Genomic DNA, 12,292 nt, shown 5'->3' on the forward strand with positions numbered 1-12,292 from the left:
CAGCCATGCTTGTCAGGGGTCATCTTGTTGCCATCCTCTGGCTGAACAAAACCTCCCCTCATTGGCACTGCAACACAGTTTAAATAATTAATTGTTTCAAAAAGCTGCCTCTCTTCACAGCAGAATATTTTAGTGAGTAAAAAATGATCTCTGGATTGTTTGGTCCCCTCAAGCTTCTGAAGGAACCGCTGTACATTTGCAGGGCATGTACCTCACAGACCAGCATCCTGGGGAGCCATGACTATGGCACTACCAAGTGGCCTGTACCTGGCCACGGCAGTGGGCCTCTGCCATTCTCAGTGCTTCCTCCACATGGCAAGATGTGGTCTGCTTGCTCTCATAAAGTTCGGATGTGTTCTTTCTTTTTTCTTGGCCTGAAATAAAAGACCTGTTGATGTGAGAAATGGGAACCTGGAGGCAAACAGCCAAAAAATCAGCCAGGTGGCTGGATGATCAGCCATACTAGCACAGACTCAGGAAGAGAGGGCAGAGAGGGAAGTCCTGCTCTGCCTAATAGCACCTGACAAATGGCTGGGACAGGGACAGTGACAGCAAGCTGTCAAGTGATGGGTGCAATCAACAGATCCAAGCCTGTTTCACAGGTGAAAGTAAACACTTGATTTAGTGAACTGGAACGTTAGTCAAATTTATTATTTTGGACAATGTTCTAGCAACCCTCCTGAAAGAGAACGTTCATCAATACAATGATGATAACATCTCCTGTCATCATGCTGCTCTTGATTTGGGCTTGTCCACCTGAAAAGTACAACTGGCCAAAACTACTGGACTGTCTTCCACAGGCATTATGTATAAGGTGGAAGCAACTTTTGGAGAAAAGCCTTGAAAGTGATCCATTTACCTAAGCAACAACTGGAAAACCCTGCAGACTGACTCATCCTTAACACTGGTAATAACTCTGCCAACTTCATGGTGACTCTGCAAATGCTATCCTTCTCCCATATTGTCCAATTTTTCTACTCTCTGGTGTACGTCTCTTCTACTGTTTACAAATACTTGTATGCTCTTTCTCCTGCATACTTACCCACACACAGAGGGACACACAGCTAACTGGCACCTGATGTGGACATATGCAAAAACCTTACAGCAGGCACATGACATTCTAAACTCAAAGGCAATTGTTTATATCTGTGGCAATTCACCAAGTTCACTTCATGTCAGGTTCTCTATTTCTAGGCAGCATTTTTCAGCACAGCTGAGAAAGATATAGTATTGATTGGGAAATGTGGAGAGTAGATTACCTTTCTGATTGAGATAGTAGATGACCATCATCTGTCAAACTTGCCATTCCATAATGAGATGTATGACTTGTCATGTTACATTTCCAAATCACAGACATCTCTGAACCATTTCCAAAGCATCAATGGGGCTAGTAAGACATCTGGCAGGTGTGTATGTCCATATCTCATGTGTACATATTTACAGTCATGTGCATGCATAGTGTCTCTGATTCATTTTCCTTCTTCCTATCCTTTTTCTTGCAATACTTGCAATGTACTATTTACATTGATTCATATCAAGATTTTCCACTCACTGTTGTAGGGACAGCACCCCATCATGCATTACAGAGTGCATAAATCTAGGACTATACAGTAAACAACAAGGCACTACTGTATATCTGGCAGAGAAGCTTGCTACTGACGCACTGCTTTAAAGACAGTGGAACATATACACACACTCACAGGACTCAGATGTCCCTCACTCAAAGTCATAAGAGAAGCAAGAGGTAATGTCTGCAAATTTCAAGACTCTTGCAAGACTCTTGCTTGTTTATTTGCTTCTAATTTAATTATTTTTGTTAGTTAATGTGCAGACAGCTGCTTCCCTACTTCATCTCTCTTTGCTTCCACACTGGGCATGGTTAAATATGACTCCTACAACTGACAACTCTTTGCAGCAGCACAACACAGACTGTGAAATCTTACTGGATTGCCTGTGGCATCTGCCGATGATGGGCAGCAGTCCCCTGACACATACACTGCTTGCCTATCGACAGCCTTTATGCATCTCCCCTGCCTTGTGACTTGCAGCCAGCCTGTCCTCTGCCCTGAGGTGGGCAGGAGTGTGCTGATGATGCAGACATGACACTGCTAAGATACTGTGACTATCAAGAAGCAACCAGTTCCCTTACCATTGATTCTAACTGTTAGGGAAAGTGATGCGTATAATTCTGGATTATCAGATTTTTTTGTACAATTAGATGATCCTGTTCCAGGAGGTTTGAAAAGCCAGAAGGAAGCAATTCAGTGAAATCAGATAAGGACAATGCCATGCATTCTTGAAAAGCAGTGGACAGAGTCACAGTGGACAAATCTCAGCTTCAGTACTTCTGTATCTAACTGCTAATGAGCCCCTTTGCTACTGTTGGGGTTTAAGAGACTCAAAAAAAAAAAAAGTGCTTTAGAAAGCCTCTTTTATAGCAGATCAGCCACAGTTGTCTCAAGGTATGGGAGAGGCTTTGTGAAAGAGGTGCAAAGAAATGAGGTCTTACCACTTCAAGGTAGTGCAAAATCCTCAGAAAAGTCTCATGTAGTGCATGGCTATAAATAAATATATAGATAGATTTTCTCTAAAGGGCTTTTGTGTTTACTAAATAATACATTGACTGTGTGGTCTCTTATGATCACCATTATGATTCCTTGGGGAAACAGAAGTGCAGAGACTGAAGCATCCATCTCCATACCAGGGTACTGCAGTATCATGCCAGTACATGTTAGTCCTCTCCCTGATAGCCACCGAAAGCAAAATCCAGTCCCTCTTTCCTGCTCTAAGCTGAATGACTGGGCAACCAGTATAATTCAGGTTAGACAGCTAGAATGACCAGTGAAAGGCAGAAATTCATCTTTTCCCTCTGCTTCTTAACATTCAGGGTTCTGTTTTCCTCTTTCTAGCTTATGGCCACTTACATGCATTTGTGCAGTTGTGAAGTTATGCAAGCACCAAAGGGATAAAACTGAGGAGTTTGGCAGCTGTAGATTAATGAGTTATTAGCCCACTAGGCAGAGAAGAAAACCATACCCACTTAAAGATTTATTTAGTGCAGACAAGTCTGTATTTCAGAATGGAAGTTAATGGAGTTATAATGGTTTTTAGCAGCTAAGAACATGGCCTCTAGCATCCACTTACTATCCCCAAGTTACATGTGGTTATAAGCTTAAGTTCTGCATAGTAATTCACTATTTTTGCTCCTGGCTTCAGAGCAGTTATCACACTTTGAAGTAGTCCATTCTGGCTTGCTTGGAGGAAATGGTCTTCTAATTAGTTGCTGCAATTGCTGTGTAAAGACTGCCATGAAGCAGTCTGGGCACCACCATATGCAGGACATGTTTTGTGGTCTTGGGCAGTAACATCCATTTTCACTTGGGTCTGCATTTGCTGAGCCTTGATACAGGTTAGACACCAGTAAAGCACTACATTTGTGTGAAATGTTACTCTGGTAGGCCACAAAGGTCCTGATCTGTCTCATGGATGAGCTAACACTCAGGTGTGTAGTGGGCCAGATTCTGCCATAAGATACAGTCTCTGCAGCCTCATCCCTACCACTGCTCTGGTGTAAGTCAGAACACTATTCTCCCAGCATGAGAAACAGCTATGTGGTTAAGTCAGCTCTGGAGTCTTTCTACCAGTTGGCAAATGCAATTATAAAGTCATAACAATTGTCTGTGATAACCTGGAGATTCAGGAGTTCCACACTACTTTTAAATAGGACATGAACAAACAGTTTTGAGCCAAATTGATTCCTGCTATAATGCTAATAGCGCTGGAGGAAATACACCTGGGATGATTTTGGTCCCACATAGTATGTAAATGGTCAATCTCTCAATATGCCTGACTATAAGTTTCTTTAAAAATTACATTCTCTTCATAGTACTAAATTCTGATCTGCCAAATGTTGCAGCTAATGAGCTCTTCCAAACGAAATATTGTGAGGATTATGCATAAATATGGAAGTATCCCAATCAGCCACTTGCTGAAAATTATTGGATCAATTGCAGACAACAATAACTATTTGCTGAAGTTTTTATTCTGCCTTTTTTTTTTTTTTAACTTCTATAAGTAGATTATGTGATTTCATTGGCTGGATATTTTAATCCATAGAAGGCCATTGGTAGAACAGTACAGATCTCTTTGAAATCCAAAATTGCCGACTGCAATTATAGTCTGCATCTCACATCTTCTCTAAAGACTATAAATGCTTCACTACTTTAATTTTGCTTGTCATTTGCATCATTGTGTGACAATGGCAAAAGACTCAGTAATGAAGTCTGGACAGTACAAAAATATTGTCCAAATTGAAATATTCCCTCTATATACTTGTCAGCCTGTATACATGGATACATCACATTTAGATACAAAGCACTGGTAAGACATGCACTCTCCTTTTGGTGCTGAAATACCTGTGGCTTTTTGCATACTAGAGCTGATGAAAATGGTTTTCTTCTCATATTTATTGATTATTCAAAATGGTGAAATACTAAATAGTAAATACTTGTAATTAAAAGGTCAGACTGGAAACTGTATTATTCTAGGTAAGGCTTGTGAAATTCTACCAATTTCAGTGACATTACACTTGTAACATATGGAAATGAAGCAACAGTGGCTAAGCCATTTTTTAAGTTTGAATATACACAGTTTTAACTATTTGAAACATTTGTGATTACCCCTAAGTCCTACCTACAGGACAAGAAAAGATCAAGCATTGTACCTCATACTGTGAATGAGCAGAGAAAATAGGAACAAATACATTTGAGGAAACAATGATGTTGTGACAATATGGGGCTTACATCAGAGGGATTCTGAGTATTGTCAAAATTAGCTTCCCTTGTTAAAAAGACACATGCTTAAGAAACATTCTTTAGTGGGGAAAAAGCATGTTTTGGAATGGTGAGAGATAAAATACTCAATAAAAATCACCTGGGGTACAGTGAGCTGTGCAGAGCTGAGGTTCACAAATGGCACTATTTACCTTAATCAGAGATGTAAAATTTCTGAAAAACCCTACTAATTTAGGCAAATAGGCAGCACAGTGGAAATGTTGTTTAATGCCATTGCAAGGTCAAGCAGTGCAGATCAAGATACACTAACAGACAAAAATTTCAACTCACATATCTCAAAGGGTTCAAAATTAATCATATAAGGCAAGGACTGAGACCTTGCTATCACGCACTGCTCTTTGTGCTCTACAGCTCTATGTGCAGCTGTAGATTAATGAGTTATTAGGCTGAACAAAGACTGGACTGAACAGTTGTGGCACCCTGCAACAGTGCAGCACCACTTGTATACTTTGGTCATCACTGCTGAGGCCCTTCAAAAGAGCACTAAAGAATTAGACAGGTTTTGGAGAAGGCTAAGCATGACTCAGCACAAATGAAATCTTTCAAAGATGGGCTGGAAAAATGTGGATACTTTATTCTGAAGAGAAGATAGATGGGACAGGTCATAAAAAAGTAGGTAAAATCATGACTGAGGTACCAGAAGCTTTTATTCTTCCTGTCTGTACAACATGGCAGCGGTGTACTCACTTCCCTGCAAGAAAAGGAGCCTCTCCCCCAAAAAAAGCCAACAAAAAAACTGACTGGTCTCTTTGTGATTTTCTCAGAGTCACACCAGAGAGCAACTAATAGCAATCACTAGCTCTTTACACCACTGAGCTGATAATATAACAGCATTAAACTGACAGCAGAAATTATGGCTGGAGCACAGGAGGTCCTTCGACATTCCTACCTGACCTTGCTTTACTATTTCTTGATAGAAATCTTCCTTTAATGGCCAGCACTCTATGTGCCATGCAATACAGAAAAACAGAACAGCTGGTGAATAAATGCTGTTATGAAGATGAAAGAGATTATGAAAGTAAATCTGTTCAAGTCTGACACAACAAAAACATGTACTGAAGGACAGAAGTATTCTGGATCAGAAAAAGACTCAGCTACTCAGCAGAGACTCAGTCAAGAGAGAAAGCTATTCCTCTGTCCTCTGTTCAAACCAATAGCCTATCAAATGGCACCAAAAGCTACAGTCCTAAATATTATCAAAGCTGAACTTATCCCAACAGTGCACTGAAAACATCTAAACCCACAGAGTTTGTGCTGGTACTTAACCAAAGATCCTATAAAATATGCCAGGATAGGACCCTGTATGGGAAGTTACAGGAAAGTAGATATGATGCCTAGAGCCTTTTTTTCTCCTTGGCTTTTCCTCTTAAATGTTGTGACCAAACAGATCTCAAATGTTTGCAGAGTAAGGATAAAAGCTGTGTCCCACCACATATTTTGAAAAGCAACAGCTAGAAAAACATTTGTCTCCTACCTTGTTAACTTTGTCCCAATCTGCTGCCTAAGTTCGAGTCTCTCCTCATCAGTCTGCATGGGGAGGATGTTCTTTTCCTCCAGCTCTCGCTTGGAAGGCCTGTTGCTGAGTTTGATTGCTAAAGAGTCCTTCCTGCAGACTTTCATTGCCAGAGAGCCTGTGGGAGAGAGGAGAGGCTCTGCCAAAGGAGGTGTCATCATTTCATTACAGTATGCAGCAGGCAAAGAACTGCCAGGCAAGGGAGGATACTAGGTTCTCACTGGTATGGACTGTGGGAAAAGGAGCATCAATTAACTTCTGGTGTTCAGATTATTTCCATCATAGTACAGACAGCATGAATTTTGTAGGTGTACAGGAAAAAGGAATCAAAATATTGTTTTACAGAGGGAGAAGAGTGAAGAAAGTTTTTTTTTTTTTTTTTCTTGTAATTGCTAGTAGCATCTGTAGCTTTCTCTAGTATGGTGTTTCTAAATTCTCAATAGAATTAATAATACAACCTCAGAATCTGTGAGGACAGCAGGGCTATGGCATAGAAAGAGAGAGTTACTTCTCTCTTGCTGTGTAACTCCAAGATAGCCAAGTTAGCATTAAAAAGAGTCAAAAATCTATCATAAGCAGCACAGACCTTTATGTATGTTAGTTGACACTGCTTCTCAGGAAGTGACAGTGGCAAAGACAGTGTGAAAACCAGTGGCCTTTCATGGGTCAATCTTTCTTTCCTTGGCTTGCATCCAAAACAGACTGAGCAGGGTCAAGAGGCACAAGCAGACCACAAGGCTTTGGCAGGAGAATGCAAAATAATGCAGTTCTGTTTTGCTTCTTAGTTCAAGAGCAAAACTCTAATTTCACTTGTGGGGTAAGGGAAAATTTTGAGATGATGAAATATGCCTGTTTTAGAAACTTCTTTGTGTGCGTTTTTGAAACGGTGTGATTGTACTGCTCCCAGTTTTCAGAAGAAAAGAAATTCAATTGCCTGAAAGTTCAGCTCAGCCTATGGGATGACAAGCCATTGTCATGCATGAAGTAAGGTATCCTGTCTTAATGAAAAAGTCCTATGATCAAACACCAGGGGAGGGGATAGGTTTTCCCAAAAAAGTCAGGAAGGGGCTGCAGGACTCTCTAGACTGTAGGTTAATCTATCAATTAACCTCTTCATATTTGAGCCCATTTTGCCACTACTGTGGACCACATCAAGCTGGAATAAAATCACACACAATACAGCAATTTTACATACATTTTGTGCTGATACAAGCACATGAAAAAAGTGTAAGCCAGTACAGAACTGGGTTCAAACTGCCCATAGTGCTTCTTGAGACAATTAGCATGAGGTATACAAATCTGATTCCTAGTTTGAGTAACAACAATGCAAACGAGAAACGACTCCTGAAAAGGAATTACACTCATGTAAAAATACTGTTTAGCAAATCAAATCCATACCTTTAGATCAAGTCAGGAGTTCAGAGGGAAAGGCTGGATATGGTACTTAGGGACATGGTGTACTGGGTAATATTGGTGGTAGGGGGATGGTTGGACTAGATGATCATGGAGGTCTTTTCCAACCTTAATGATTCTATGATTCTATGATTATGGGTTAAAAAATATAGAATGAAATCAGAACAGAAAAAATACTCTGGGACCAAAACACAAACTTACTCCCATCCAAACCAACTTATTCCCATCTATATTCTCAGGGTGTTTGGAAAATAAAATGCAGCAGAGTAGAAAGCAGAACTATGCTGCATTCCTGTACTGATTAACATATCTTTATATTGATCTCATTTGAATTCATCTGCACAATTCTCTCTAACATCATAATCTAAATCGCACAATAAAGGCTTTTTAAACACATGGCATCTTTCTAGTAGGTAAGCTACTCAAAAGAAAAATATGAACCTCTCCCACTTTTTATTCACTTTTTCCTGCATGGAAATGTCAAGGCTATTTCCTCTATTCTTTACTCTAGTAAACCTTGGTCAATATAAACTGGGATAAAGTATGTGCCAAATTCTGATTTTGACATGATTTAATATTTTCTCTGCATCAAAAGTCTGATTCTCTGTGGTGCTAATTTCATCCTCCTTAAGTAACCCTATTGAGATGATCTTGACTTAAAGTCAAAGGCAGGGTTTCTCTATACCACAGAAACTTGGGAAAACGAATCTGAAAGTCAATTTGGAAGAGAATTAAGATAAGACAAAAAAGGTCATTTAATTCTGCATGAGAGCTACCCACACATGGATTCATGTGGATCAGGGAATTCACTTTAAATTCATATTACTCATTATTTTGGATTAATTTGCCAAGCGTCCCCCTGTAGTCAAGTCTTGAGAGATGCAAAAGCCATGGTCAAGAAAGAAAATTCACTTGTTTTTCCTTTGTGTTACTGAGAATTCAGAGGAAAACATAAATAAATGAGAAAGAAAAAATGGAATGGGTCTAACTTGTAAATAGTGAGTTATCCTCATCTTCCTCTTCCTCTTCCTCCTGTCTTGTGTAGAGGCAGGAAGAATCTTCATAGTTGGTTTCATGAGGCACATTTTCTTTATTGTCATCGCATTCAATCACAACAGTTGGCACTTGTCTCATGTCTGGAAGGCCTCCAGGTCCTGTTTTTGTAACACTATCACCTGTATGTAAACCAGAGCTGTTGGGAAAGAAAAACAAATAAATAAACTAAAGGAAACAGTGCAGTGCAAGTCCGTGTTGCTTCTGTCACTATTTTTAGTAATGGTCTTTCCTGCCTTTTTTAGAAGAAATGAGGACAGAAAGATCTTCGTAACCAGCAAGACATCTACTGGGTTTAAAACTGAATGCACATTAGATTTAAGGGACAACACTTGTTAGGGAGATGTAGGACAGCATACAGGCAGAAATACTAGCAACTCAGGACTAAGAACCAAAAAGCTGCCGACCATACAGTCTCTTAGAGGGAACTGCACCAGCTACTCAGGGCAACAAGCAATCTGGTGTCTGTACGACCTCTCCACCAGAATGGAGGCAGTAAGGAGAAAATACCTCTCCTGAATGCAAAAGCTGGAGTAGGAGAGTGGGAGGAAAGAAAGGTATGGATTTTAGAGGAGGAGTGTATGCAGGCAGAAGAAAGCTAAGATCTGCACAGTTGCAACTTGTTGATTGGCTTGAAGGGAAGACAAATGCGTGACTATCTGAAGCAGAGGGGACCAAGCATGTGAAATGGAGCTCAGAGAAAACAGATTTTGGGAGGTAGTGAGAATAACAAGGGAGGGAGCTAAATCCTGGGAGGTCTGTTTGCTAATGACACAGTTACACGTGGGGGCTGCAGTGACAACATCCCTTCTCCTGTTCCTGCTGCTCACTCCAGCTAGGTGCTGTAGATAAATCTGAAATGCTATCTAAAGTCACATTTCTTTTGTCACATAAAGTGTGATCTGATCATTTCCTGCAGCTTACTGTGGTCAGACCTGCCATTAGTATTGCTTCCATTTAGTTCTGCCTATGTTGTGATTTCAAAGCCCTTAAGCAAGGAACGTATCAACAGAAGTAGTAAAACGGGAACATGAGGAGGGAATAGCCTGAAGCTGCATCATAGCAGGTTCAGGATGGATGTTAGGAAAAGTTTCTTCACTGAGACAGTGATTGGACACTGGAAACTGGCTCCCCAGGGAGGTGGTCACAGCACTGAGCCTGTTGGAGTTCAAAAAGCCTTTGGACAATGCTCTCAGACATATGGTTTGATTTTTAGGTAGTACTGTATGAAGCCAGAAGTTGGACTCAGTGATCTTTGTGGGTCCCTTCCAACTCAGGATGTTCTGTGATTCTGATCGCTCATGTTGCTTTTCCAATACAAAATTAAAATGAGAGTCTGGCAGGCAAAAACGATGGCTGCTGAAAATTATTCCACAGTCAGCAGAAACTGCTCTCCCTCCTAAATCTCAGCTGAGGCAACAGATATACAAAAGGTGGGGAACATTTGCTTGTTGGACACTCTTTGTGTAAAACTCTCATTTTACTTTGCACTGGAATACAGGTGTGAAACCAGATGTGCTGGCCAAGCTACACGTAGGGCAAACTTGGGTGTGATGTTACTATGAGCTGAGTAGTCTCACTTCCCTTAAATATTTTAGCCTACTCAGAATACCAGAGCCATTCCACATCTTGAAAAAATACTGCATTTTCTCTTTAAATGATTCTTTACTGAGATGACTTGAAATATTTCTCTTTCTTCCAATCCTAAATTTAATGTGCACTGCCAGATGCCAATGGCTGCCAGATAACATCCCAGAAAAAACACTTTTAAAAATGTACTTCTGGGTATATAATGCTTGGCCACAATGAGCTTAGGGATTAAAGAGAATAAAAGGTTTCAAGAGAATAAAAGGTTTCAGATTCCGTGAGCAAACCATACCATGTTGTAATCATCACATTCAGCTTCCCAGAAAGCATTTTGTTAACTGCGACATTTATTATTGGGGATTAACCAATAATGAGATGCATAGCTTTATTGGATGCCTTGAACACAGGAACTCTATTTTCTTAGTGATAGCCTATGTTTTGTAACACAAAGTATGGAAGGCTCATGAAAAACTGGCTTGTGAATTTGTGCTAGACTTCAATGAGCTTGACCTAAAACTTTATCTCAGCAGTAGTTTTAGAATGCATCAGTTGAATTCTCCCAATAGCACACAAATGCACTACAGTCCTTAAAAACTTTAAACTAACTTATAAAGCAGAGATATACTTCAAAAATTTTAATTTGATTAACTTAATTTTAAAAATATTTTTTCTACATAACCTATTTTTAAAACTCCTTTAAGAAGAAAGGCAGGAAATTCAAAAGCCTAGAATTAAATTCCCAAGAGAAACTAAAATACAGTGAAATTCTGTTAACACTGTTAAAAAAAAAGTTTCAATGGTGAACATAACCACTGGATTATTCATCTACTTTTAAAACACCATATACACAGAGAGTAAGTACAAGTTCACTAAGTCCCTTCTGGAAATGTAAATGGAAAGAGCAAAAAATAGTTCAGCACCCAGGAACATTTGGTGCTTCACTGTTATGTGAAGAATGTATGTAAGTTACAGATTCATCTATTTGAGTGTGCACATAGGGCAGCAGATATCAAAGTGGTTCAACAATTTAGGTTACCAAGCAGGTAACAGCAAGAAGATTTACAAATTACCACGCCAGATCTTTATTTGACCTACTTCTCTAGAAACAGAAGGTTTCTCATCCCATTGTAATTTTTCTGAATCATCCACTTTCTTGCTAATACTACTTTCTATTTTAGACCCCTCATTTTTCCTGATGTTTTGTGTTTTTCTTGATTGAAATCAGCCTTCTCCACATCATTTTGACTAAGTCAGCGGTATAAGCAAAGCACTTATGAAATACATGCAGTATTGCAGTACACTTAAGAAAGACAAACTGAGGTCACTAGATATTTCCATTGTGTATAAATTCCTTTGGGTCATTAGCAAAAACAACCCCCACATGGTCAGGTGGTCTACACCACAATTTCTTTTTAACATTATTCTACAAAAAACACACTGTTGTTTCAAACAGTCTATTTTAAATCATCATGTTTTATAACAAAATTAGAGAACAAAGCCACAGCTAAGCAAGTACTTGCCTTAAGAAGATAAATGTATCTTAACACACAGATTTGAATAATTCATAGCTGACTAGTACAAGCACTTGCACTTACTGTTGTGTCATCTTTATGTGATCAGAATGGCAAAACAAGTTACACCGCTATAGCTTGCAATGTTTCTAGTAAGAAAATATTTTAATGAAAACTCAGAATTTAAGTGTATAAGTGACTCATGTGACACACAAAATCTAAACAGAAAAATGTAAAATGCCTAAAAATCTAGTGGGAAAAAAAACACGTGCTTCTCATCTGTCATCCCAGTCTCTTTGATTTTTGAATAAAGAGGTACATTTTTATCAGCATGTTTTCAGATCCACAGGACACCGTTCTGT

The 12,292-nt window shown here is 39.4% G+C and overlaps 1 protein-coding gene across 1 annotated transcript in view; it reads right to left on the reverse strand.

The window, feature by feature from the left end:
- The window catches only part of PHACTR1 (phosphatase and actin regulator 1), a gene marked incomplete at its 3' end in the record, with an annotated part of 313,329 nt that overhangs the window by 38,546 nt on the left and 262,491 nt on the right, over window positions 1-12,292 (reverse strand). The window contains 3 exon segments of the mRNA XM_084283119.1: window positions 6,328-6,484; window positions 8,769-8,976; window positions 8,979-9,036. Coding sequence (XP_084139245.1) covers window positions 6,328-6,484; window positions 8,769-8,976; window positions 8,979-9,036 — 423 coding nt within the window.

The sequence above is a fragment of the Netta rufina genome (genome assembly GCF_964035555.1).
Source record: "Netta rufina genome assembly, chromosome: 2".
Taxonomy (NCBI): Eukaryota; Metazoa; Chordata; class Aves; order Anseriformes; family Anatidae; genus Netta; species Netta rufina.